Genomic DNA, 24,231 nt, shown 5'->3' on the forward strand with positions numbered 1-24,231 from the left:
ACATTTTGCAGTATATTTTTTTTAAATTGCTTTAACAGCCTTAATTTTTGTCAAAAAATTATCAAAAATATGAAAAAAAAAAAAAATTTTATAGCATTTTTTGCAAGGACGTACCGGTACGTCCATGGGGGTAAAGGGGTGGCTTTTGTGAAACGTACCAGTATGTCCTTTGGGGGTAAAAGGGTTAATAGTTTTCTTAAGATAATGTTCGATCTGTTTGCAAAGATTAACTAGCGTTCAGTTTATTTTTGTTGCGCAGTTGTCAATATCGTTACAATGATTATAATATTCTGTAGCGATTTTATGAATAGTACATTCTTCTTACTTCTCAAGTTTTAAGTTGTACTATATAAAAGGAACATTTTATTTTGCAATTAATTGGTCCTTTCAGTATTTTTCCTTAGTCAGAGATTAAAGGAAGTTACAGTTCAGTTTATTTTATACGATGCAGTATTCTTTACAATCAATGTAGCGCACGATTCTATGTATCGTTGTTGCCTTGGTGGTTTTTGGAATACTAAAATTGTTCGTATATTATTTGTAGATGTTCTAATGGTACGAGTGATGATTCGTCTTTTATTGGAACCCCTTAATTTAAGAGTTTATTTTAACTTATAAATATATCTATTAAGGTAATATTTAATATTTTATATTTTGTTGCATTTATATGGGATTCAGTGACTTTTGCATTCCCATTCAAACCATTGACAGAATCGTAAGTCTCTCTCTACGGAGTTCATTTCGTTTGAGAGAGCGTATACTTTGGTTTTCAAATAATTGTGAAACTACCTTTTTACCAAAGAGTAAAATGCAAATTTTTTAGTGTTAAATTATGCAGTGAATTTTATTCTGTGAAGAGTGCTTCTATTTGGACCTGTCGTTATCCTAGCCTTAGACCTCTGTCAAGCTCCCAGACCCAGGGGAGAAGTTAAGTCGAACAGCGAAAGGAATCGAGAGGGTAGCCAGGCGTTACAGTCTCTTAAGACCCGAACAGAAGTTCTCTCGAGCGTTTCTGTCGATCCCCAGAACGCTCACCCTCGCTTTAGATAAAGCGAGGTATTAGTGTTTTCAAACATTATACGCACGCTTCAAGCGCTATGCTGAAAACAAAATTAGATTCGTTCTGCATGTGTTACATTTCATGCAGCGCGGACGTAGTGCCGCTGCCTCCACCTGATGGGTGTCGTCTCCCGACAGTGACAAGCGCTAGGGATCGAGGAAGATAATGCTGAATACTTTTTGCCTAAGGTTGATACTTGATCTTTGCTGTTAGGTATGGAACAGCAACTATCTTCGTTTATGCAGTCTTTTCAGCCTGCCGTTAACAGTGCGGTTGGGTGTCACGATTCCGATCTTTGACACGGTCGCACAAGTGACGTGTCTTTAACGGTGATGACTTGTCGCACAGGCAGCCTACCAGCCGCAATGTCCAACGGTGGGAGAAAGTAGATGCATTACTTCGATTACCTGCTCAATGCAAACCGACTGCTCATAGCGCCTAATTTCAGTCTATTCAGGCGCGCCGACGTTCACCAGGCAGCAGAGCATGCCAAGCGACATGACACAGTAGAGCCGGCGGAGCGTCAACGGAGCGGAGCGAAGCGCCAGTGTGGACGCTTCAGCGTCAGTGTGGTCGCTTCAACGTCAGTGTGGTCGCTTCAGCGTCAGTGTGGGCGCTTCAGCTTCAGTGTGGACGCTTCAGCGTCAGTGTGGTCGCTTCAGCGTCGGTGTGGACGCTTCGCTACCTATGACAATAGACTTTGATATCTACCTATCCATGACTGTCTAGCGTTGAGTTATTGTTGTTCTAGGCGCTATATTAAGAAATAAATCTTAACTAGAAAGATATTATATTCTCGGACCAAGGCCTGTTGGGCTAATTCTTGGTTGGGAGAACTAGAATTAAAATCTCTAAGCTTTGAGGTCTGAATTCAGAATCCTAAGGAGAGAATTCCTAGGAATCAGGACTTCTCTTCCTAGGATAGAGTTTTGTAGGAGGAAGGGAATAACTTTCAGAAACTCATGAGAGTTTTTCTGAAGAGTTTCCTTTTTATTTTTTACCTGCTGCTCCTCGTTCCGACTTCAGAGTTTTCGCTAGTTGGGTTGATGGTGCCTTTATTTATTTTATTTTATTACTAGCCAAGCTGCAACCCTAGTTGAGAAAGCAAAATGCTTTAACCTAAAGGGCTCCTATAAGGAAAGATGGCTTAGTAAGTAAATAAGAAAATAAATAAATAAATTAACATTAAATAATTCTCAGAAAAGTAACGAACCTTACTGTTGAGGTTGATGCAGCGTGTGCAGCTGCAATAGCAGGAAGTGCATTAAGGCTTTAATGGGAATAGAGCGTGAGAGTATATTTTATGATTTAATGTATTATGTTAAAAAAAAAAAAAAAAAAAACGCTCTTGTTTAGTGACTCGTAAACATAGCACGGTGCACTGGAGGAGGTATTGGTTCGTGTTCATCTTACTCCTAGCCCTACACCTCTTCCTTACTTTCCAACCCCTGGGAGAAGGAAGGTCGGTAGGCTGAGGTGCATCGCGGACCTTGTGCGTTAAACATATGTTCCGCCGAGCGATCCTGTTGATACAGTCCAAGACGTTCTCGCTCCGCTTTGGAATCATGAAGTAAAGTGATCAGCGAAGTTAAGCAACGTTGGGTCTGGTCAATACTTGGATGGGTGACCGCCTGGGAACACCAAATGCTGTTGGCATTTAAATCTTTAATGCTTAAACTGGAAGCAATCAAGCGTGTTTCTCTTCCACGAGAGAAGCGGAGGTCAGACAAGTCGCATACAATCCTAGCTCTTCCTCTGGAATCTTACGCACTTTCACGGAAGAAAGAGTTGGTCCTCGTCGAAGGACGAAAAACTTAGACTTGGTAGTCACCCGTCAATACGTCCAAAACCTTTCAGGAGTCGTATGTTTTTATAATAACTTATCTGGCAATAACTAGGTGTTCGCCGGAAGTTTTTCAGTCCGAAAGAAGGGGATGTGTCAGCACCAAAATCGTGTAAGACACATAGTTCTTCGGGAGAAAAGGTGCTCAGGGTGCTTCTGTTCATGCTTCTTCTCCTCCCCCTGTTTGGGGGAATGTCTAGTACTTTCTTCTGAGGTCTAGCGACTACTGTTTACGGTATCTCACAGCATTGGATACATTCAGTTCGCGCACAAGGCGCGCTTGGAATGTCATGGGGGCTCTCCCAGGTCGCTCACGGGACTGCGGTTGATGTTCTCTCCCAGCCTTCGCTCACGCTTGAGTTGGCGCACTCGCTGCCCCGCAAGTGTAGGTTTGGTCTGAACTAAAAGAGATCAATTTCATCTCCGTTTAGCGTTTACGATTCTCGGGGGGAAAAAATTTTCTCCTAAAAGAGTCTAAGGACTACCATAGACCAAAGAAATGGTTTTCCGTTAGTGTCAGAAAGCGTAGTTCTCCTATGCTCAGCAACCCTTCCTCGCAGAGATATGCTCATGTTATGGGAAGCGTTAGAGCAGGTGCTGGTAGCAGTCTGGTATCTCTTACGGCAGACGTCTCGCAGACACAGACGCAAGTTCTGGTCTCTCCCTCACGCAGTCACAGACGCAGATGCCAGTCTTGTCGTATGTTGGATACTGACAGTCAAAGTTGATCCTTTCAAAAAGTTGTCCCATCTTCGCGGTTTGCGGGACACGCGACTATCACTCATGCGGACGCATGCTACAGGCGGACAACTCTCGGCAAACAGTTCAATCTGAAATCCTTAGCAACCTAGACACATGTGTCAGCCTGGACATATGCTGAATAAGGTCAATCAGGATTTTTCCCGCGTCATGATAGACTAACAGTTGCGTCTTTGTGCCAACTGACCGGACGCTATGCTGTCGCCTCCTCGCAGCATGCTGTAGATTTACAACAAGCGGGACGCGCACATAGCGCTGTATCCACACGACAAGGTGAACGCATACAGCACGATGACACCTTACGGCAGTGCAAGCACATGCGACATTATGGTCGCAGGCTAGACGCATACAGTCAAATCTTTTTCTCACAGCAGTATAGACAGACTATTGTATCTCCTTTGCGTCTCTCTGGCCTCGCAGCTAACGCTCCCTCGCGTCAAGCTTTGACTTTAAGTAGGTTGAACACTCGCTGGTTACACACGATCAGGTCTTAACCTCACAGGATGAGGTTCACGTTGTTGATGCTTCTTTTCAACAAGCCTAGCTTTAATATCGGTTTCTTGCGACCGATATGGACGAGTTTTGGGAGGCGGTTCTAGGTCCTGACTCTGTCTCACGACATGTTGAGCGTATGCAGCATGCTGGAATCTTACTGGACTCATGCTGGGACCATGCTGGAAGCATGTCATTAGTCCTTTTCCCCGTGTCAGGATCACGAACGCTTTATTTTAAACCATCAAGCTTTAGGTCTAGCTGCCTTCAGTATTTCGGAAAACCCCTAAGATCTAGAGGGTTGTTCGAAGGAGACAGCTGATGCTATCGCTTGTACAAAGGACCTTTGTCTCAAGGTTTTGCAACCCAAATAGGGTGTTTTATGGAGTTGTGTAGAGCTGAAGCCGGCTCTTCATTTGGTAACTAACACAGGTGGCCTATTTCTTCTTAGACCTTAGAAGAAAACACATTTTTTCCTCCTCGACCATCAAAGGGTACAGGAGTATGCGGGCAGCTTTCTTCAGACACAGAAGATTGGATCTATCAAATAGAGACCTTAGAGATCTTCTCGGATCATTTGAGATGACTTGGAAGCGTCAGCAAGATGCGCCAGCCTGAAATTTAGGGGTCGTTTCTGGAATTTCGCGGTATTGACAGATCCGAGCCTTTACACTTGGTTTCTTTGTTAAGCCCTAACTTTGGAGACTTTCTGAGTAAGTCTATCATAGCTGAGAGTCAATAAAGTTCACTCTTTTAGCAAGAACATGGACTTCACAATGGTTAAGCCATAGGCTCCTTGCAACCTGGATTCTTGGTCATTAACAAACGTCCTTCTCATCCATGGCCTAAATCTTTTGGGATCACTATCCTCTCGAATTTGGTTTGTGAAGGGCTGAGAAGAGTTTTGCCCCGTTAAAACGATGAAGTTTTTATCGGAACAGGACCAAAGAAGTTAAGAGTCTATTCATGACTATTTGGTGCACGGTCAAGAAGCCTGCTCTATCTATGTCTAAAACACTCTTATCATCTCGTATAAACTTTAATTACAAAGGTTCTTTCACACTGTTGTGACCGATCATAAGAGGTCGAAAGAGTAAAGACTCATGAAGTTAGACCTGTAGGAGCTTCTGTAACTTTTAAACTAAACTGTTTTCTGCAAAACATCGCGTATACTGCCTTGTGAAGGGGTAATCCTGTATTCGCCTTGCATTACTTATACCGTATCCAGTCTCTTTATGAGGACATCTACGTTTTGGGATCACTCGTAATAACGAGTGCAGTAGTAAGTGAAACATCCACCACTACATTTCCCTAAATTCCTAGTACCCCTGTTCTTCTCTTGGAACTGTTATATATGTTTTTTATGATTGTACGTGAAGATTGGTCGGCAATCTTCCGCAATCTTTGATCTAGTCAGGTGGTCATTTTGTTCCTAGAGAGTGACCGGAACAAGGGTATTAGTTGAGGTCCTGTCATGTTATAGGTTATTGAACCGTTTGACAGCTCCTAGAGATCATCAGCCCCCTGGGTGGACTGCTGGATCTCCTAAGGATAGCAGACAAAATGAGGCAGAGCATTGTTGTCAGCTTCCTTATCAGGTGAGAACCACTTAAGTTGTTTGTGTAACTCTTAAGTGAATTTCCAATTATGCAGCTGTCACTGACCCGCCACCAATGGGTGTCAATCAGCCATTATATAACCAGCGGGTAAGTTGTATATTTAAAAATTATATTTTCATAATAAGATACATTTTTTAATATACTTACCCGCTGGTTATATAAGTTAAAAACCCACCCTCCTCCCCTCTAGAGACCATGGGGCATGGAAAATCTGAATTGGTTGGGTATAGTTCTACCTGTAGTACCGCGAGGGCACTAGGGTACACCTGGCATATCAGCGCCAAGCCACGCAAGATTTTGAATTTCCTGCCATTATATAACCAGCGGGTAAGTATATTCAAAAATTTATTTTATAATGAAAATATAATTTTTCATTCGCTTTCCCTGTGTCGTTGTACTGGACTTCTTTTTTGGTGACGTACACTGATCTGGGGTTTTGGCAATCGCATTTGTTATTATTCTTTAACTATTTGTTTGTTTACGATGACTGATAAACTTCATTTTCGTGTTTGTGTAAATGAGGTATGCAAGGTGAGGTTACCGAAAGTTACGGTAGACCCTCATACTGTTTGTTTGAAGTGCAGGGGTTTTGATTGTGCGCTTGATAATAGGTACAAGGAATGTGAGGTTTTGAGCGAGAAGGAGTGGTTAAGTATGAAACGCTATGTGCATAAGTTAGAGTTAGATAAAGCCAGGAAGGCTTCGAAATCTAAATCTAAATCTGCTAGTGAGCTTAGTTTAGATATTTCATTTGATCCCTTGAATAATTCCTCTGTAGAAGTTGAACCTTCTCCTGAGGTAGTAGCTCCTGCCCCTTCTACAGGAACAGTATCTACGGATGACCCTCGGTACGCCAGGATGGCGGCTGAGTTGAAGGCTCTGAAAGACCAGCTTTCAGCCTTTAAAGGTAAGAGTGAGAGTGTAATTAGTGCTTGTGAAAGTGCAAGTGCAGTGGAAGTGGCAACTGATCGAACCTGTCACGTCCCTAGGTCTAGACCTCTACCAAGCTTCCAGGACCAAGGGAGAAGATACGTTGACGGCCACAAGGGAGTGAGAGGTGCATATCTTCGGTCAGCCGTCGCCTCAGGCAGTCCTTTTGCGTTTTCCCAGGCTGCTCATGACCGCCACAGAAAAGGCATGTCGGAAGTGATGGTGTCTTCCTCGAGCCCCTCTCCTAGACGCAAATGGCAGTATGAGGCTCCGAGACCGACCAAGAGGAGGTGGAAGCAAGCTGACCAGACCTGTTCTCGCTCTCCCTTATCGAGTCGCCCAGAACCTTTTCCTTCCGAGGATGACTGGAACGCCATTCCAGCAAAGAGGCCAAAGCCTAGAGATGGAAGGAAGGAGGATTCTCCTCCTCTTTTTAGTGACGAGAGACCGTCGAGAGACCCTTCCCCTACGACCGGCGCTACGCGGTAGCCATCACCTTCGGTATCGCAGGATCCAGCAGCAGTTGCTAAGTCGTTTATGACTGTGATGCAGAAGCAGCTGTTTTCTCTGGTGCAATCTTTTAGCTGCCCTTCCCCCCAGTCGGGCAGGCATAAGGACGACTCTTTACCGATTAAGAAATCGGCCTCCTAGAGGGAATGGAGTACCTCTCCTTTGCAGGACGAACAGTCACTCCTCGCCCAGGGACCGCGATTCGTCAAGCACACGGCACCGCGCTTCTTCTTCCTCGACACGCCGCCAGGACGCTCGCGATCCTCGTCATCAGGACGCTTCCGTCTCTCGCTCGCGATGCCAGGACGCTTCCGTCTCTCGCTCGCGATGCCAGGACGCTTCCGTCTCTCGCTCGCGATGCCAGGACGCTTCCGTCTCTCGCTCGCGATGCCAGGACGCTTCCGTCTCTCGCTCGCGATGCCAGGACGCTTCCGTTTCGCGACGCCAGGACGCATGCAGCTCTCGGCACAAGGACACTTCCATCTCTCGGCGCCAGGACGCATCCTCCTCCCGCCTCAAGAACGCTTCTAACGCGCGACACCAGGACGCACGCGACTCTCGGTGTCAGGACGCATTCAGCCCTCGCCAGCAGGACGCATCCGACGATTTGCTTTTCTCGGACGCAGAAGAGCAATTGGAAACTGATCGGCTTGTTAAAGGAACCTCCGACTTAGTTCCTTCAGCCCAAAGAGAGACTGAGTTGGAAGTAGGGCAAGATCTAGAGGATATCTCAGAGGATGAAGTTAAGCCTGCTAACGCAGCTGCAGATTATAAGGTTCTCTCTTGCTCCCTCCTTGAGCTATATGGGGAAGAGTTTCAACCTGCTGCTCCTCGTTCTCCTCAGTCGCAGTTTAGCAGAAAGAAGGCCAAAAAGCAGTCGGCTTTCATCAAAATGAAGCTGCTTGGCCAGGAAGGCTCTCGCTAGAGTTGATGACTGGCTGAAGGAGCGTAGGCAAGCGGTAAAGACCACCTTCTCGTTTCCACCAGCTCGACTGGCGTCTAAGGCGGGCATGTGGTACGAGACTGGAGAATCTCTGGGCCTGGGAGTGCCTGCCTCCTCCCAGGGGGACTTCTCTGGCATTGATGGCTTGTCTAGAAGACATGCCCTTAACTCGGCGAAGGTAATGTGGTCTATGTCTGAGCTTGACCACCTCGTCAAGGGAATTTTCCGAGCCTCGAAATCTTCAGTTTTTTGGACTGGTCTCTGGGTACGCTGGCCAGGAAAACAGAGCGATTGGAAGAAACAGAAGACCTTACTAGTATTATGGCCTGCATGAACAAGGCTCTTAGGGATGGTTCAGATGAGTTGGCTTCCCTATTTTCTGCAGGAGTTTTAAAGAAGAGGGCCATTTTATGTTCCTTCACTTCCAGAGCAGTTACAGTTGTGTAGAAGGTTGAGCTCCTTTACGCCCCTCGTGTCACGCTCCGCAAGGAAGCCTTTACCAGTGATTCCTTCGTCACTGAAGAGAGAGGAGAGGAAACTTCAGCAGCCCCTTCGAGGTAAAGCTCCTACGAGAACAGACTTCTGGGGAAGAAGGCAGGAGACGGGCGGTAGAACGAATAGAGGTTCGTTCAGGTCCCACTCCAGGAGATGAAGCTCAAGTCCTCCAGATAGCGGTAGGAGCAAGGCTGCCACTTTTTTGGCAGGCCTGGAAGAAAAGAGGGGCGGATGCCTGGTCCCTCTCGGTCATCAAGGAAGGATACAAGATCCCCCTCTTGAAGGAGCGTCCACTTTCAAATACACCTCTAGCCTTAGTGGCGCAGTACTCGGATGCCGTGAAACAAGAGGCTCTACTGGATCTGGTGAACCAGATGTAGGAGAAGGGAGCGATAGAGCCAGTTTTGGAACTATCTTCCCCAGGTTTCTACAATCGCCTGTTTCTGGTACCCAAGAGCTTGGGTGGATGGAGACCAGTTCTAGATGTCAGCACTCTGAACGTCTTTGTGGAAAAGACAAAATTTACCATGGAGACGCTTCAGTCGGTGCTGGCAGCGGTACGTCCAGGGGACTGGATGGTGTCTCTGGATTTACAGGACGCTTACTTTCACATCCCCATCCATGCGACTTCAAGGAAGTTCCTAAGATTCATGATCCAGGGCAAGTGTTTCCAGTTCAAGGCTCTTTGCTTCGGCCTCAGCACTGCTCCTCAAGTCTTCACCAGGGTAATGCCGAATGTGGCAGGATGGCTTCATCAAGAGGGGATAAGAGTATCTCTTTATCTGGACGGCTGGTTGATAAGATCCCGGTCGAAGGAGAAATGTCTGGAGGACCTACGCAAGACTTTTATGATGGCTCAGGAACTGGGTCTCGTCATCAACAAGGAGAAGTCCCAGACCGAATCGAGTCAGACAATTCTTTATTTGGGGATAGTTCTGGACTCAGTTCGTTTTCGGGCTTCTCCCTCCCAAGAAAGGCAGACCAGGTGCCTCGGGAAGGTTCAGGAATTCCTGGAAAGACAGAAATGCTCAGCGAGGGATTGGATGAGTTTGCTGGGAACCCTCTCCTCGCTCGAACAGTTTGTCTTTCTTGGAAGACTGCACCTCAGACCTCTGCAACACTTCCTATCAAAGGTATGGGACAGGAAGATTCAGGAGGACTCCTTTTCCTTCGTCATTCCAGCAGAAATCAAGAGTCATCCGAGTTGGTGGTTGGATCCAGCTATTTTAGGGGAAGGAATCTCCCTGTTCAGAAAGAACCCAGACCTAGTGTTGTTCTCAGACGCTTCGGAGTCAGGATGGGGAGCAACACTGGGAAGTAAGGTCTCAGGCTCTTGGGGAAAGGAGCAAGCCGGGTGGCACATCAACAGGAAGGAGTTGATGGCCATTCTGTTAGGACTGAAGGCCTTCAAAGACTCCGTGTCGGGGAGGATAGTGGAGGTCAATTCGGACAACACCACGGCTTTGGCTTACATCAGAAAGCAAGGGGGAACTCACTCTCTGTCGCTGTTCGAAACATCAAAAGAGCTCCTTCTGTGGTCGAAGGAGAACAACGTAGAACTTCTAACAAGATTCGTGCATGGACAGAAGAATGTAAGCGCAGACATGCTCAGCAGGAAAGGGCAAGTTCTTTCCATGGAATGGACCCTCAACCATCAGGTCTGTCAGAGTCTGTGGAAGTTATGGGGGAGGCCTTTAATAGACCTCTTCGCCTCCAACCAAAACAAAAGGATCCCCAACTACTGCTCCCTAGTCCGAGACAAGGAGGCAATAGCAGTAGACGCCTTCTTGATGGACTGGACGGGGATGGACACCTATGCGTTCCCCCCGTTCAAGATCAATCTGGTAGTCAGGAAATTCGCTCTCCTCGAATCAGGAAGAATGATCCTGGTAGCTTCATTCTGGCCAGCAAGAGAATGGTTCACAGAGGTGTTGGACATGTTAGTGGACTTTGGACATGTTAGTGGACTTTGGACATGTTAGTGGACTTTCCAAGAACCCTTCCTCCAAGTCCAAAGCTTCTCAAACAGCCCAACTTCGAGAGGTATCATCAAAACCCCCTCGCTCTACGACTGACTGCCTTCAGACTATCGAGAAGCTTGTCAGAGCGAGAGGCTTTTCTGCACAAGCTGCAAGAGCTATCACCAGAGCGAGGAGGGTCTCTTCGCAAAGAGTCTACCAATCGAAGTGGGAAACCTTTAGAGCATGGTGTAAGCAGCACAAAGTTTCCTCAACCACTACCTCTGTGAGCCAAATATCTGATTTTTTGTTGTCCCTCAGACAAGACTCTAAACTGGCCGTATCCACTATTAAAGGGTACAGGAGTATGCTTTCTGCTGTCTGTAGGCACAGAGGCATAGACTTAACTCAGGATAAAGACTTGCAAGATCTCTTGAAGTCTTTTGAGACAACTAAGCAGGCTCAGTTAAAACCCCCAGCTTAGAATTTGGATGTGGTTCTGAGGTTCCTATGCAGCAAGAAGTTCGAACCCATCTCACAAGCGTCCCTTAGAGATGATACTAAGAAAACCCTCTTCCTGATGGCTCTGGCCACAGCTAAAAGGGTCAGCGAGGTTCACGCTATTGAGAAGCAGGTGGGCTTTAACCAGGATGGAGCAGTATGTGCGTTGAGGATCGACTTCCTCGCTAAAAACGAGAATCCATCTAAACCCTGACCGAGGACATTTGAGGTTCCTAATCTCACTAATGTGATGAGTCAAGAGCAGGAGAGGCTCCTCTGCCCAGTTAGAGCCCTCAGGGCTTATTTATCTCGTACTAAGAATGTTAGAGGTGCATCCAATTCTTTATGGTGCTCAGTGAAAGATCCGCTAAAGCCCCTCTCAAAGAATGCATTATCATTCTTCTTGAGGGAAACAATAAGAGAAGCTCACCTCTTGTGTGAGGAGGAGAGCTTCGGTCTTTTAAAAGTAAAGGCTCATGAGGTGAGAGCCATTGCTACTTCACTGGCATATCGTAAGAATATGTCAGTTAGACAGAGTATGGACGCAACGTTCTGGAGAAGCAACTCTGTTCGCCTCTCATTACCTCAGAGAGGTAAGAGTAGATTATGAAAGGTGTTATACTTTGGGCCCATACGTAGCTACTGCTTCTGTATTGGGCAAAGGAGTTACTACCTCCCCCCAACCTTAACTTTTTTATGCCTGTGTTTGGGTTTTGGTTTTCATAGTTGTCTGAGGACTCTAACTTGTGGTACAGTGCCCTCAGTCTAGCTAGATAGTAATATCTATTCTACAAGGTTAGGTGGTTAGTTTAAGTAAGGTTACAGTTTTTAAAAAAGGGGCATAGGTAGTGCTGAAGTCTAGTCAAGTTGTTGGTCTCACCCCGTTTGACAGACTCGATTAAGTTGTTTCAGCATGACAGGTCCACACCTGGCTGACACTCCTAAGGGAAAGCGACTCAAGAGGCAGGAACCTTCGAAGTCAGCTACCTTAGCAGGTAAGGAATCAAGGTGTTTTTTCCTACAACTTATGGTAGTTTTCCCAATGATGTTAGCTGTCTGTCACCCTCCTCCAAATGTGTGAATCAGCTCTTTATATATATAACTGCCAGGTAAGTTCTATTCATAAAATTGGAGTTTTTATGATAAAACAAAGTTTTATAAATACTTACCTGGCAGTTATATGTATATATTTTAAGTCCCACCCTTTCTCCCCTAGGGAGACAGGTTGGGCAAAGATGATCTGAGGAACAGAAAACGGGAATGATTCCAAGTACCACCCTGTAAGGGTTGTTAACCACCTAACCGCACAACCACCCAACGGTGGTTGCCGCGAGTTATGAAAAATTCTGCCGGACGTCAGAGACTATAGCTATATGTATATAAGTGCCAGGTAAGTACAGAATTCATAAAACTTTGTTTTATCATAAAAACTCCATTTTTATCATATTCTCATTTCTTTTTAATTTACTTTATCTCTTAAAGATAAACAACAATGCTCTCTTTTTCTTTTCTCTGCTACTTATAAGTGTATCTCCATGCTTTTTTTTATTTATTGGTATACTTTCAAACCACAGAAAACATAAAAGGTGACAGTCACAAATAATGAGCAAAGCAAAAAAATCTATTATTATTATTATTATTATTATTATTATTATTATTATTATTATTATTACTAGCCAAGCTACAGCCCTAGTTGGAAAAGCAAGATGCTAAAAGCCCAAGGGCTCCAATAGGGAAAAATAGCCCAGTGAGGAAAGGAAATAAGGAAATAAATGAATGATGAGAATAAATCAACAATAAATCATTTCAAAAACAGTAAACAAAGGAAATAAGGAAATAAATAAATGATGAGAATAAATTAACAATAAATCATTCTAAAAACAGTAACAACGTCAAAACAGATATGTCATATATAAACTATAAAAAGACTCATGTTAGCCTGGTCAACATAAAAACATTTGCTCCAACTTTGAACTTTTGAAGTTCTACTGATTCAACTATCCGATTAGGAAGATCATTTCACAACTTGGTAACAGCTGGAATAAAACTTCTAGAATACTGTGTAGTATTGAGCCTCATGATGAAGAAGGCCTGGCTATTAGAATTAACTGCCTGCCTAGTATTACGAACAGGATAGAATTATCCAGGGAGATCTGAATGTAAAAGATGGTCAGAGTTATGAAAAATCTAATGCAACATGGTGCCAAAGATTAATATCTAGATCAGGAATAAGAAATTTAATAGACCGTAAGTTTCTGTCCAACAAATTAAGATGAGTATCAGCAGCTGAACACCAGACAGGAGAACAATACTCAAAACAAGGTAGAATGACATAATTAAACACTTCTTCAGAATAGATTGATCACTGAAAATCTTGTAAGACTTTCTCAATTAGCCAATTTTTTGTGCAATTGAAGAAGACACAGACCTAATGTGTTTCTCAAAAGTAAATTTGCTGTCGAGAATCACACCTAAAATTTTAAGTCATACAAATTTAAAGAAACATTATCAATACTGAGATCAGGATGTTGAGGAGCCACCGTCCTTGACCTACTTACAATCATACTTTGAGTTTTGTTAGGATTCAACTTCATACCCCATAATTTGCACCATGCACTAATTTTTTCTAAATCTCTATTAAGGGATTCACCAACCCCAGATCTACATTCAGGGGATGGAATTGATGCAAAGCGAGTAGCATCATCTGCATATGCAACAAGCTTGTTTTCTAGGCCAAACCACATGTCATGTGTATATAGTATGAAAAGTAATGGGCCAAGAACACTACCCTGTGGAACACCGGATATCACATTCCTATACTCAATATGGTGCCCATCAACAACAACTCTTTGAGATCTATTACCTAAAAAATCAATAATAATGCTAAGAAATGACCCACCCACTCCCAACTATTTTGAGTTTGAAAACAAGGGCCTAATGATTAACACGGTCAAAAGCAGCACTAAAATCAAGGTCAATCATACAAACTACCTGACCACAATCAAAGGATTTCTGTACAGCATTGGAGATTATAAGAAGGGCATCATATGCTCCAAGGCCTTTACGAAAACCAAATTGTAAACTAGGGAATAGATGATTACCTTCAGCAAACCTATTAAGACATTTTGCCAGAAGACGTTCAAAAACTTTAGATAATATGGGAGTTATGGAAATTGGACGGTAATCAGTGGGACTTGAGCTACCACAAACACATTTACATAGAGGAGTAACATTACCAATTCTCCAACAAGTGCTAAAAGCTCCTCTTCTTGTTAACTTGCGCAAAATAACAGATAACTTTGGAGCTAAGAAATTTGCTGTCTTTTATCACATTAAGGTAACTAAGGTGTTATACTATGGCAGCTTCAAATGGCAAAGTGTTACCACATGGTCAAAAGGTAGGTAAGGTCACATGAAGAAACACAACAGCTTCGGCTGGTTTTCCGAATGTCATTTTCCAAAAAAAAATTGGATTTCGAAGTTTGGGGTAAATGATTCTTAACTTAAAACTATAAAACTTTTGTCTTGAAAATTTGAAATAGATCACAGTATAGGAAAGGGGTTCTATTATCCTTTTCTAGTCCTTTCAAAGGACAGGTAATTTAAAACTGCATGAAATAATCAGTGCAACTAGATTGTTAAATACAACAAGAATTGTTAAAAGAATAGCATTATGAGCTATGTACAGTATTTTAAATTTTTTTTGTTCTTATACATGTTCCAATTCCTGGAGTAAGTAGATTTAATAACATGTCAGCCATACCTAGTTTGTTCTGACACTTCCTTCAAACCTTTCACTCTTTATATTTGAGAATATTACTTTGACAAAGCTGAACTAGTCTTAAGACTTTTAACGAAGTATACAACCCCGCCGCTAATTAGCAGGTGGTAGACCAGCCACCCCACGCCCTCACACTCAGTGGTGATATGACGTCACATTTGCTTTTGACTTAGAGGAATGCTTTCCCCCCCGTTAAACTATTATTAAACTGGCTATTACTTTTTGCATCATTATCTTTTCATGTGTGCTTGTGTTTGGGGATCGTTGTAATATGGATTTGTCCTGGTATGGAGGGATGCCCTTGCGGCACCTTTATGTCATTTGTGGAGACGGATCCCCGTGCCCTTTGCCCTGCTTGCAGTCATCATGCCTGTTTGTAGTGGTCTCCTCGTAGGGAGTGGCCATCCTCCCAGTGGGTGCAGTTCAGTAGGTGCTGTAAGAAAAAGTCCTAAAGTGATTCTTCACTTTTGGGGTCTTACTCAAAGTCGAAGTCCTGACTTCTTACTCTGGCATCTCGTTTCCTCTCTAATATGCTCGTTCGGTCTTCTCTGGAGGATGATCAAGCAAGAGTGGTGGCCAATTGATCCCCGGAAAACCTTCTGTTGCTGAGGGCCCTGCTGCTTCCCTTAGCGAAGCTGCAGCACACTCGGCCAGAGAGGACTCTCTGTCCACCGTTGCTATGTGTTAGCTCTGGTCTTCCTTGGGAATCTCAGATTCTCCCACGAAGGAATGTCCGTTCTAATGGTGAGTCTCACATATGAAGAGGGAAAGGTTTGTAGTTGGTGTTGGAACAAGTGACGAATTTGGAAATAAAACATATTTGTCCTAACCATACAAACCTTGAGCTCTTTATTCGTACTTACCCGTGATCACCTACCTGTAAGTGCTGCCTACAATGAAAAAATTATGTCATATTACCGGTGAGTGTGAGTGGGGGTTATTTAGTCTATCCCCGCTAACCCCCCCCCCCCCCCGATAATTAATGATGGGATTGTTTACCTCATTAAAAGTCTTATGGGTAGTTCAGCTTCACCAAAGTACTATTCCCTAATATAAAGAGTTCAAGGTTTGTATGGTTAGGGACAATACAAATAATTTCCAAATTTGTCATTTTCAGCCCAGTAGCCAGTTTATTTGTACAGTACATAGCTGTGGGGATTTTGTTGTGCAGGTGATCCTGATTTAACACTATTAGCTATATTGTTTATTTTGTCATTTTTAAAGTTGTCAGACATTTGGAACTGTTTTACAACTTTGTGGCCTTTCATAAGGGCAACATTGGGGCAAAGCTTAGGTAATTTTCTATTTTTTTAACACTTACCTGATTATGAATTTCCATTATAAAGTAATTACCAAGTCTAAGTGAAAGAAGTGAAAGTTAATCCTAAACAGGTTGTGTAGACCTTAAAGAATGTTATAGAGGATATGTCAGTTTGTGATTTGTAGAATTGCAACCACAGTGTCTTATATTTATGACTATTTAGATGTCAGATGATGAAATTTCAAATAAGCTAGAATATGAATCCTTCAGCATCATTTCCTGAACCCCAAGTCAATCTAGCAAGATATTCCTGGAAAATAATTTTTTATCTATACAACTCACTTTAGCAATAGAGAATTAGGGTCAATCTTATGGTCATCATATTTACATTAATCTTAAATCACAAGTTCTGCTTGAACTGTTTGCATCTCTCAAATGATAATATCCTGTTACAGCTTAGAAGTGTTAGTGATTTTTTCCTTTTTGCTGGCTACAGAATTTGTAAATACAGTATATTTAAAGTTTTTTGATTGACATTCCTAGTTTTAAGATGAGAGTTTTAACATAACCATAAAGAATTAAGTACATACATATACTAAGGCACTTCCCTCAATTTTGGGGGTAGCCGACATCAAACAAATGAAACAAAAGGGGGACCTCTCCTCTCTACGTTCCTCCCAGCCTGTCAAGGGACTCAAACGAGTTCAGCTGGTACTGCTAGGGTAGCACAGCCCACCCTCCCCCGTTATCCACCACAGATGAAGCTTCATAATGCTGAATCCCCTACTGCTGCTACCTCCGCGGTCATCCAAGGCACCGGAGGAAGCAGGAGGGCCTACCAGAACTACGTCACAATCGCTCGCCAATTAAGTACAGTATTTAAATTAGTGCCTTGGAAACTGTAAGGTTTTGTCTGATTTTCAAAAAACTTGAAAGCAAGCTCCATAAACTGAAAAGTGAGATCTTCTTCACTATAAATGCAAACTTCAAAATAATTTGCTTTTGCTTACAACAAATGGTAATTTGAATTGTTTGACATGTGCTGGTTCACAGGCTTTATGTAAAATAATGTCTAAGGTACACGGCTATCTAATGGTTTTTCAAGTTTAATTGTAAACAGCACCAGTTGCATGTCACATTCTAATTTTCACCAAAAAGTAAACTTTCAAACTTTATAAAGTAATATTATTTGAGCTATAATGGATTACAATTAATACATAGTTAAAAATATGTATATATTTAATCTCAGATTGCATGCAGAGTATCAGTTAAATCCACCATCTCGACGTCCACTTTGGTTTACTCCTGCTGCATTTATTGGGAGACTCGTAATGAACATAACAGACATGACAGTAAAGCACTTTTCTCTTGGTGTCCCTAAGGACAAGCCTCTTAATGTCGGTAAGTTATTACTAAAGCAGAATATTGTATATGAATAGTGTTTGGTAATTACTTTTTATTGATTGGCCCTTTAGGTGTTCCACTTACTTGTAGACTTCCTTCCTTTGTGGTAAACTGTAGATACGGCAAGTTATTGTAGCATCCCTCTTAGCCTAGCTTTTCATCAATTCCATATTGTCTCTATGTCTGTAAATGATCATTCCACCACTTTTAATCTCTTATTTAAGAGTTTTTTTGGGTAATACCTATGGGTCCAGAAATGTGACTTGTTTTCTCATCAAACAAATTTTTAATGATTAATATTTTTGCATTGTATGCTCACAGTTGGCTGCACCTGAAGATTCTGATATAATACATCAATCAGCATGTAAAGTTTACTGTGTATTAGAAATAGAACATTGGATACACTCTGTATTCTTTCAAGATCATCAGTAACACGACAAAAGGGTTCCTAGATGTATTTTTATTGTTTATGTCCTAATGCATCATTGCAGGACACTCTAAGGTAATCCGAAAGGTTCTTTATAGTATTCCTTCTACCCCCTAGCTTTGTTTTTACCTGCAGTTCACTTTTTGCCTGTTCACCTTAGTGGTTTTTTACTTAAGATAGTAATAATAATAGTTGTTAAATTTTCAGAATATCACTTGAGCCAGCATACGGAATAAAAATCCGACTTGCTAGTCTAATTGAACTGTTTCATAAAAGTTTCTATTTTTTTCTTGCAAGTTATTAGCTAAGTAATGGATTCAAGTAGCTTTTAAGTGTATTGAATAAGGAAAAATGTGTTGTTTTGTCAAAGAATTGTAATGGAATGGAACTTTTGATTTGCTGTATAGAACATTGGCATCGACATTCAGTCAGGGTTTTAGGATAGTTTCCAGATTTGCATAATGGAGATAACAAATTGCAACAAATAGGATGCTGGCATTAAATATGTAACCATTACGAAAGGTTTTCATGCAAGAACTTATCCCCAGATACTATACAAATGATTGAGAATTTTGTTGCTTTTCACTTAATTGGTGTTGAAAGTTTATGCAGTAAATTAAATAGTCTTTCCATAAATATGTTGAATAAATTATTCACTCAACATATATGTTAAACTGTCATTGTGGCGGGATGTAAACAAAACACAAACCCCCACACCTTTGATCACTCTTGCCTTCCCTTATCCCACAATACAAACTTTCCCCTTACTTTACTTTAAACTGGACGATTGCACGAAGGGAAAACAAACAAAACATAACCTTAAAACTATATTCACCGCAACCAAAACAAAAAAATCATACATCATTAAACAAACTTAACACAAAAACAGACAAAAATAACACTTTTATATTTATATTATAGCGGTGTGTGTGGGTACACAGAACTCACCAATCAAAACCTTTACGAATTCAACACCAACAGTCCCCACACAGTAACGAAAAACACTTAAACACTAAAATAAATCATATACCACAACCCAGAAATAAATCACATCTAACACCAACATAAGCGAGAACGCCAAAATATTAAATATATAAGTTGTGTGGTAACCGTAGTCCACAGACTCCACACACTGGCAACAATCCTTGTAGCCAATTGCCACAAATCCCTGCAGTCAATTCGACTGTCCAATCACATTAAAGGGGTCATCATCATCGTAAACAACAAATTTATTTCCAGCCGGGTCGTCAACGCTCAAATTCTCTATTTATATAAATATCCGCAGTCTAACTATGTTCATTGTACGGTCCAGGTCGTCATCATCAAGCTATTCATACAAAGCACACGGCTGGCAAACACCACCTTCCAGGCCAAACTAAAACTCAAAGGAGCCTAAAGGAGGAATTACAGCCTGCAATAAAAAAGAAAAAACGCTTACGAAAACTCCTAACTAACTAAACTATCGCACTATAATCAAAGATAAATAATAAACTTTCTATCACTCATGAACGCGCCTAACAAAAATAAATAAAAACAGTACTTACTCAGAATATAAAAAAAAGCTTCACCGCCGGCTTTCGAAGAACAAAAAAATAGAACCGACTCCTACTACAGTCAGAGATCCAATGCTTTCGCCCAAGACATTCATCACCGCCCTATCCTAGCTAAAAAAAAATGTAAACAAACAACCTCAAATATACCGACAGTCTTAACAACAACAACCAATCATTCGCTAACTACCCTTGTTCTTCGGCGCGCACCGCGGACACACAAAACACGCACACACAAACGCACATACACACATACTCTCTCGCGCACGTGCGATCTAACAAAACTAAAGCAAATGAAATTCTCTCTCTCTCTCTCTCTGACAAAACTAAAGCAAATAAACACTCTCTCTCTCTCTCTCTCTCTCTCTCTCTCTCTCTCTCTCTCTCTCTCTCTCTCTCTCTCTCTCTCTCTCTCACTAAACTAAGCAAATAAACACCCACACTCACTCTCTCTCTCTCTCACTCTCTCTCTCTCTCTCTCTCTCTCTCTCTCTCTCTCTCTCTCTCTCTCTCTCTCTCTAATGACAAAGCTAAAGCAAATAAAATGTCTCGATTTAACAGTACTAAAACAACTCTCTCTCTCTCTCTCTCTCTCTCTCTCTCTCTCTCTCTCTCTCTCTCTCTCTCTCTCTCTCTCTCTCTCTCTCTCTCGATTTGGCAAAACAAAAAAAATAAATTAAAATAAAATTAATCCTCCACATTCCTCCCCCCTTACTTTGCCAAATCCTCACACAACACTTACCTATTTTCTCATTACCCAGTCGCAATCAGGAACAGGGCCTCGGCTTCGAGTAACTGGGCCTTCATATACCTGCACTCTCTCATTCACTTCTTCCATGTCGTTTTCATTCAACGTACTATTATGATTCCCGTCTATGCTCTGCTCGTCTAAGATATCATGCACTATTTCATCTACCTCAATTTCATCTGGCCCGAAAATCCCACTAATTTCTGTCAACAATTCATCCATTACATCTAAACCATTTTCTACTTTAACAAAAGAATAATTCATACTGCTTATCATTCTCCTATCTTTCATTCTCGTGTTCGTCATACGTTCTCTTGCCTCATCTAACGAAAAACCACACACACTATAAGTATCATTCATACTCATCCAAGTTTCATATGTATTAATACATTTATCTTCCGTACTCACCTGTATATTTACACCCTTGTCCTGCTTATTCTGATTCCCGCCAACAACTACAAAATTTTCCTGTCTTTTATCCCCAGTAAAATTTTCCAACTTCTTTTTCCTTCCATACTCAACTAACACCAATTGCTTATCTTCTAAACCTAATGCCTCACACATACTTGGTTCATACTTGTTCGTTTTCAGCCATTTATTCATACCATTCTCCTGAATATATCTTAGTACCTCCTTCCATTTTCGCAACTGATTGTGGTGTGCCCTAACCTTTTCCACACTACCATCCACACTTACTTTACCTAAAACATAACTCAACCCACTAGAACCAACATCTAACACCTCATATGGACCTTCAAATTTATCACGTACCTTATTGACATTCATTCTTCCTTTTTCAATTACTTCTTTTAACACTTTCTCTCCAACTTTGTAGCTTACAAACCTCTCATTTGCTTTCTTCCAAACATCTCTATCATTCTCGGACACACTCAATCTCGGTCTTACTATCTTTTCAAAATTCAACACAAACTTACACGGAGACATACCAGTACTCTTGTGCACCGTCGCATTATACGCCCACAACGCACGGCCAACATATAAATCCCAATCATTATCACATGTACTCATCATCCGCAAAATTTCTGTCAAGGTTCTTACCGTCCTTTCAGCCAAACCATTCGCACTTGGCATATACGGAGTCGAATACACATGTTCAATACCCCATTCTCTTAACATCTGCTCAAACTCCCATCCAACAAACTCCGTACCATTGTCACTTAACATTTTCGCAGGCTTACACACACTCATCGGCAACATCACTTGACTTACCATTCTCGCTACAGTCTCACTTCTTTTATTCTTGATGGGTACTGCATATGCAAACTTACTCATATGATTGACCATTATAATCATTCCCACATGTCTCCTCGCAGTCACAGGCAACGAAACACAATCAATCACAAACATCTCAAATGGCTCTTTCATACGTAACCTCAGAACAGGCGGACTTGCATGCATGCTCTGTTACTTTCCCTTCTGACAATCCTCACAAGTAGTCGCTACATCCCTACAAATTTGACTCAACCCAGGCGTAAACAACCTCTCTCGCATGCATTCCCACAATTTTCTTCCCCATATGCCCATACCTGTCATGCACTACCATACACATACTTACAGCTGCATGCATTGGAAATACAGGAACATATATATCTTCATTCATTCCCCTATGCAAAAAATACACAATATTCTTACAAACAATAAATCTTTTAACAACTTTCTTATACGCTTCCAAATCACACGGCCATTCTTCCACCCTAATACCATTTAAAATACATTCACGTAACCTATTTATTTCGAAACATTCACCTTGCATTTCTTCCACCTCTTCTTTGCTTAACAAATCATCTTCACTCTTTGCAATATCAATCATGCCAACAAAATTCGCCATGAATACACTATTATCCTCAATTACTATTACCTTACAGCCATTCTTTGAAAGCAACCCCTTACCAACATCAACTGACACATTGTGCAACCTCAAAAAATCTATTCCTATCAAAAAACAACTAGGCATTTCATTCTCTCCCATTACAATAAAATTATGTTCAACTTCCATACTCCCTAGTTTCACCTTCAACCTCACTTCTTCCCAAACAAGTAAACTTCCCTGACCTATTCCATGAATTCTCACACTCGTACACTGTCTTTTCACTTCCCAATTGTACCTCTCAACTTCCCTGATAACCGACTCATTTACTAATGACACTTGAGCACCCGTATCAATTAAACTACAATATTCATTCTCATTTATATTCACATATGTCATCATCCTTCCTTTTACACCATGCATACATACATTTACTCTCCTTTCAATTCTGTCGCTCACTTCACCAATATGTTCATCATCATATTCACTGTCCTCTATACCGTCATATCTTAGATTAAGGTCACTTGCACCATTATCCTTCTCACTCAACAATTTGCAACATTCCTCATTACATTGAATCCTCAAAATATATTCCCTATCATTCTCCTTACATGCCCTATATTCCATCGGTCGATTCCATCCAAAATACAAATACACAGTTACACCATACAACATACTTACCACCATTAATATCTTAGATAATACTTCCCCTTCTAGTACACTACTCTCCTCCTCATATACCATTTCTTTTGACACTTCATTCATCACCCTTCTTTTAAGCTCACTTACGCTACCTGGTATTTCTGTATTTAACCCCTCCTGTATTAACTTACTTAAACCCATTAGGATACACTTATATACCATACCTTGCCCTTCACAACTCTGCTCCACAACTAAACCTTCAGGCAACCTTTCAGAATTCTGATTACTCTCATTATCTTCCATCCTCCCATGCATCCTCGACATCGCATCCGCTATCACATTCTTATATCCCGGTACATATTCTAACCTAAAATCAAATTCATTCAAATCCTCTATGGTCCTAGCAACCCTTGCATTCACACACTCTTTCCTAATCATGTACACTAGGGGCTGATGGTCAGTACGCACAATAAATTTTACAACATACAAAAATACTTTCAATGCTTTCACACAAAATCGTATTGCAGCCAATTCCCTGTCAATCGTCGAATACTTCCGCTCAGCTTTATTAAATGCTTTACTAACATACGCTATTACTCTCAATTGCTCTTCTCCATTTAAACTCTGCATTTGAACCAAACAACCACCCATACTAACCCCACTCGCATCCGTATACAACTCTAGCATATTCGCATTTTCACTGTAGTCTGGAAATGCCAAAGTGACGTCTTTCGCGGCCTCTTCCTTCAACCTTTCAAACGCTTCTATCATCCAATCATCCCATTTTAATTTTGTACTATTCCTTTTACCCGTCCATTAATTCAAAGGCTTCCCTATACCTGAACAATCTCTAACAAACTTGCGCCCAAACTCAACCAAACCAAGAAAACCTCGCAACTCACGCACAGTCCGGGGACGTGGAAATTCTCGCACCTTATTCACAAACTTGTCACTCTTCCTTATACCAGATTCACCCACTACATGCCCAAGAAATTCCACCTCCCTGGACAACCATGTACACTTCTCAAGCTTAATTTTCACACCAACTTCAATTAACCGCCTCAACACTGTCTCAAGCAACCGCATATGTTCCTCAACAGTCTCGCTCGCAATCAGAATATCATCTATAAAAACAGTCACCTTCTGTCGATCGAAACCAGCCATTACAACATTCATCGCTCTTTGGAAGGCAGCAGGTGCATTAGCAAGACCAAAACTCAACCTTTTAAATTGAAAGTGACAATTCGTACTTGAAAATGCGGTAATGGGCCTGCTCCCCTCTGCCAGAGGCATCTGATAATAGCCCCGCACCAAATCTAATTTAGTAAAAACTTTCATTCCATGCATCTTATAAACACAATCAGACACCACATTCATTGGAAAACGTTCTTTAACAGTCACCTCATTCACCTTCCTATAATCAATACACATGCGTAAACTTCCATCAGGCTTTCGTACAGGGACAATAGGGCTATTCCAG

General features: G+C 41.8%; 1 protein-coding gene across 5 annotated transcripts in view; it reads left to right on the forward strand.

The window, feature by feature from the left end:
* LOC137623351 (selenoprotein N-like) overlaps nt 1-24,231 on the forward strand; it is a 153,237-nt gene that overhangs the window by 94,512 nt on the left and 34,494 nt on the right. For all 5 annotated transcript variants that reach the window (XM_068354176.1, XM_068354180.1, XM_068354177.1 and 2 more), the window contains one exon: nt 17,402-17,553. In XM_068354176.1, coding sequence (XP_068210277.1) covers nt 17,402-17,553 — 152 coding nt within the window. The remainder of the gene's footprint in view (nt 1-17,401; nt 17,554-24,231) is intronic.

Source organism: Palaemon carinicauda, chromosome 30, assembly GCF_036898095.1.
Source record: "Palaemon carinicauda isolate YSFRI2023 chromosome 30, ASM3689809v2, whole genome shotgun sequence".
Taxonomy (NCBI): Eukaryota; Metazoa; Arthropoda; class Malacostraca; order Decapoda; family Palaemonidae; genus Palaemon; species Palaemon carinicauda.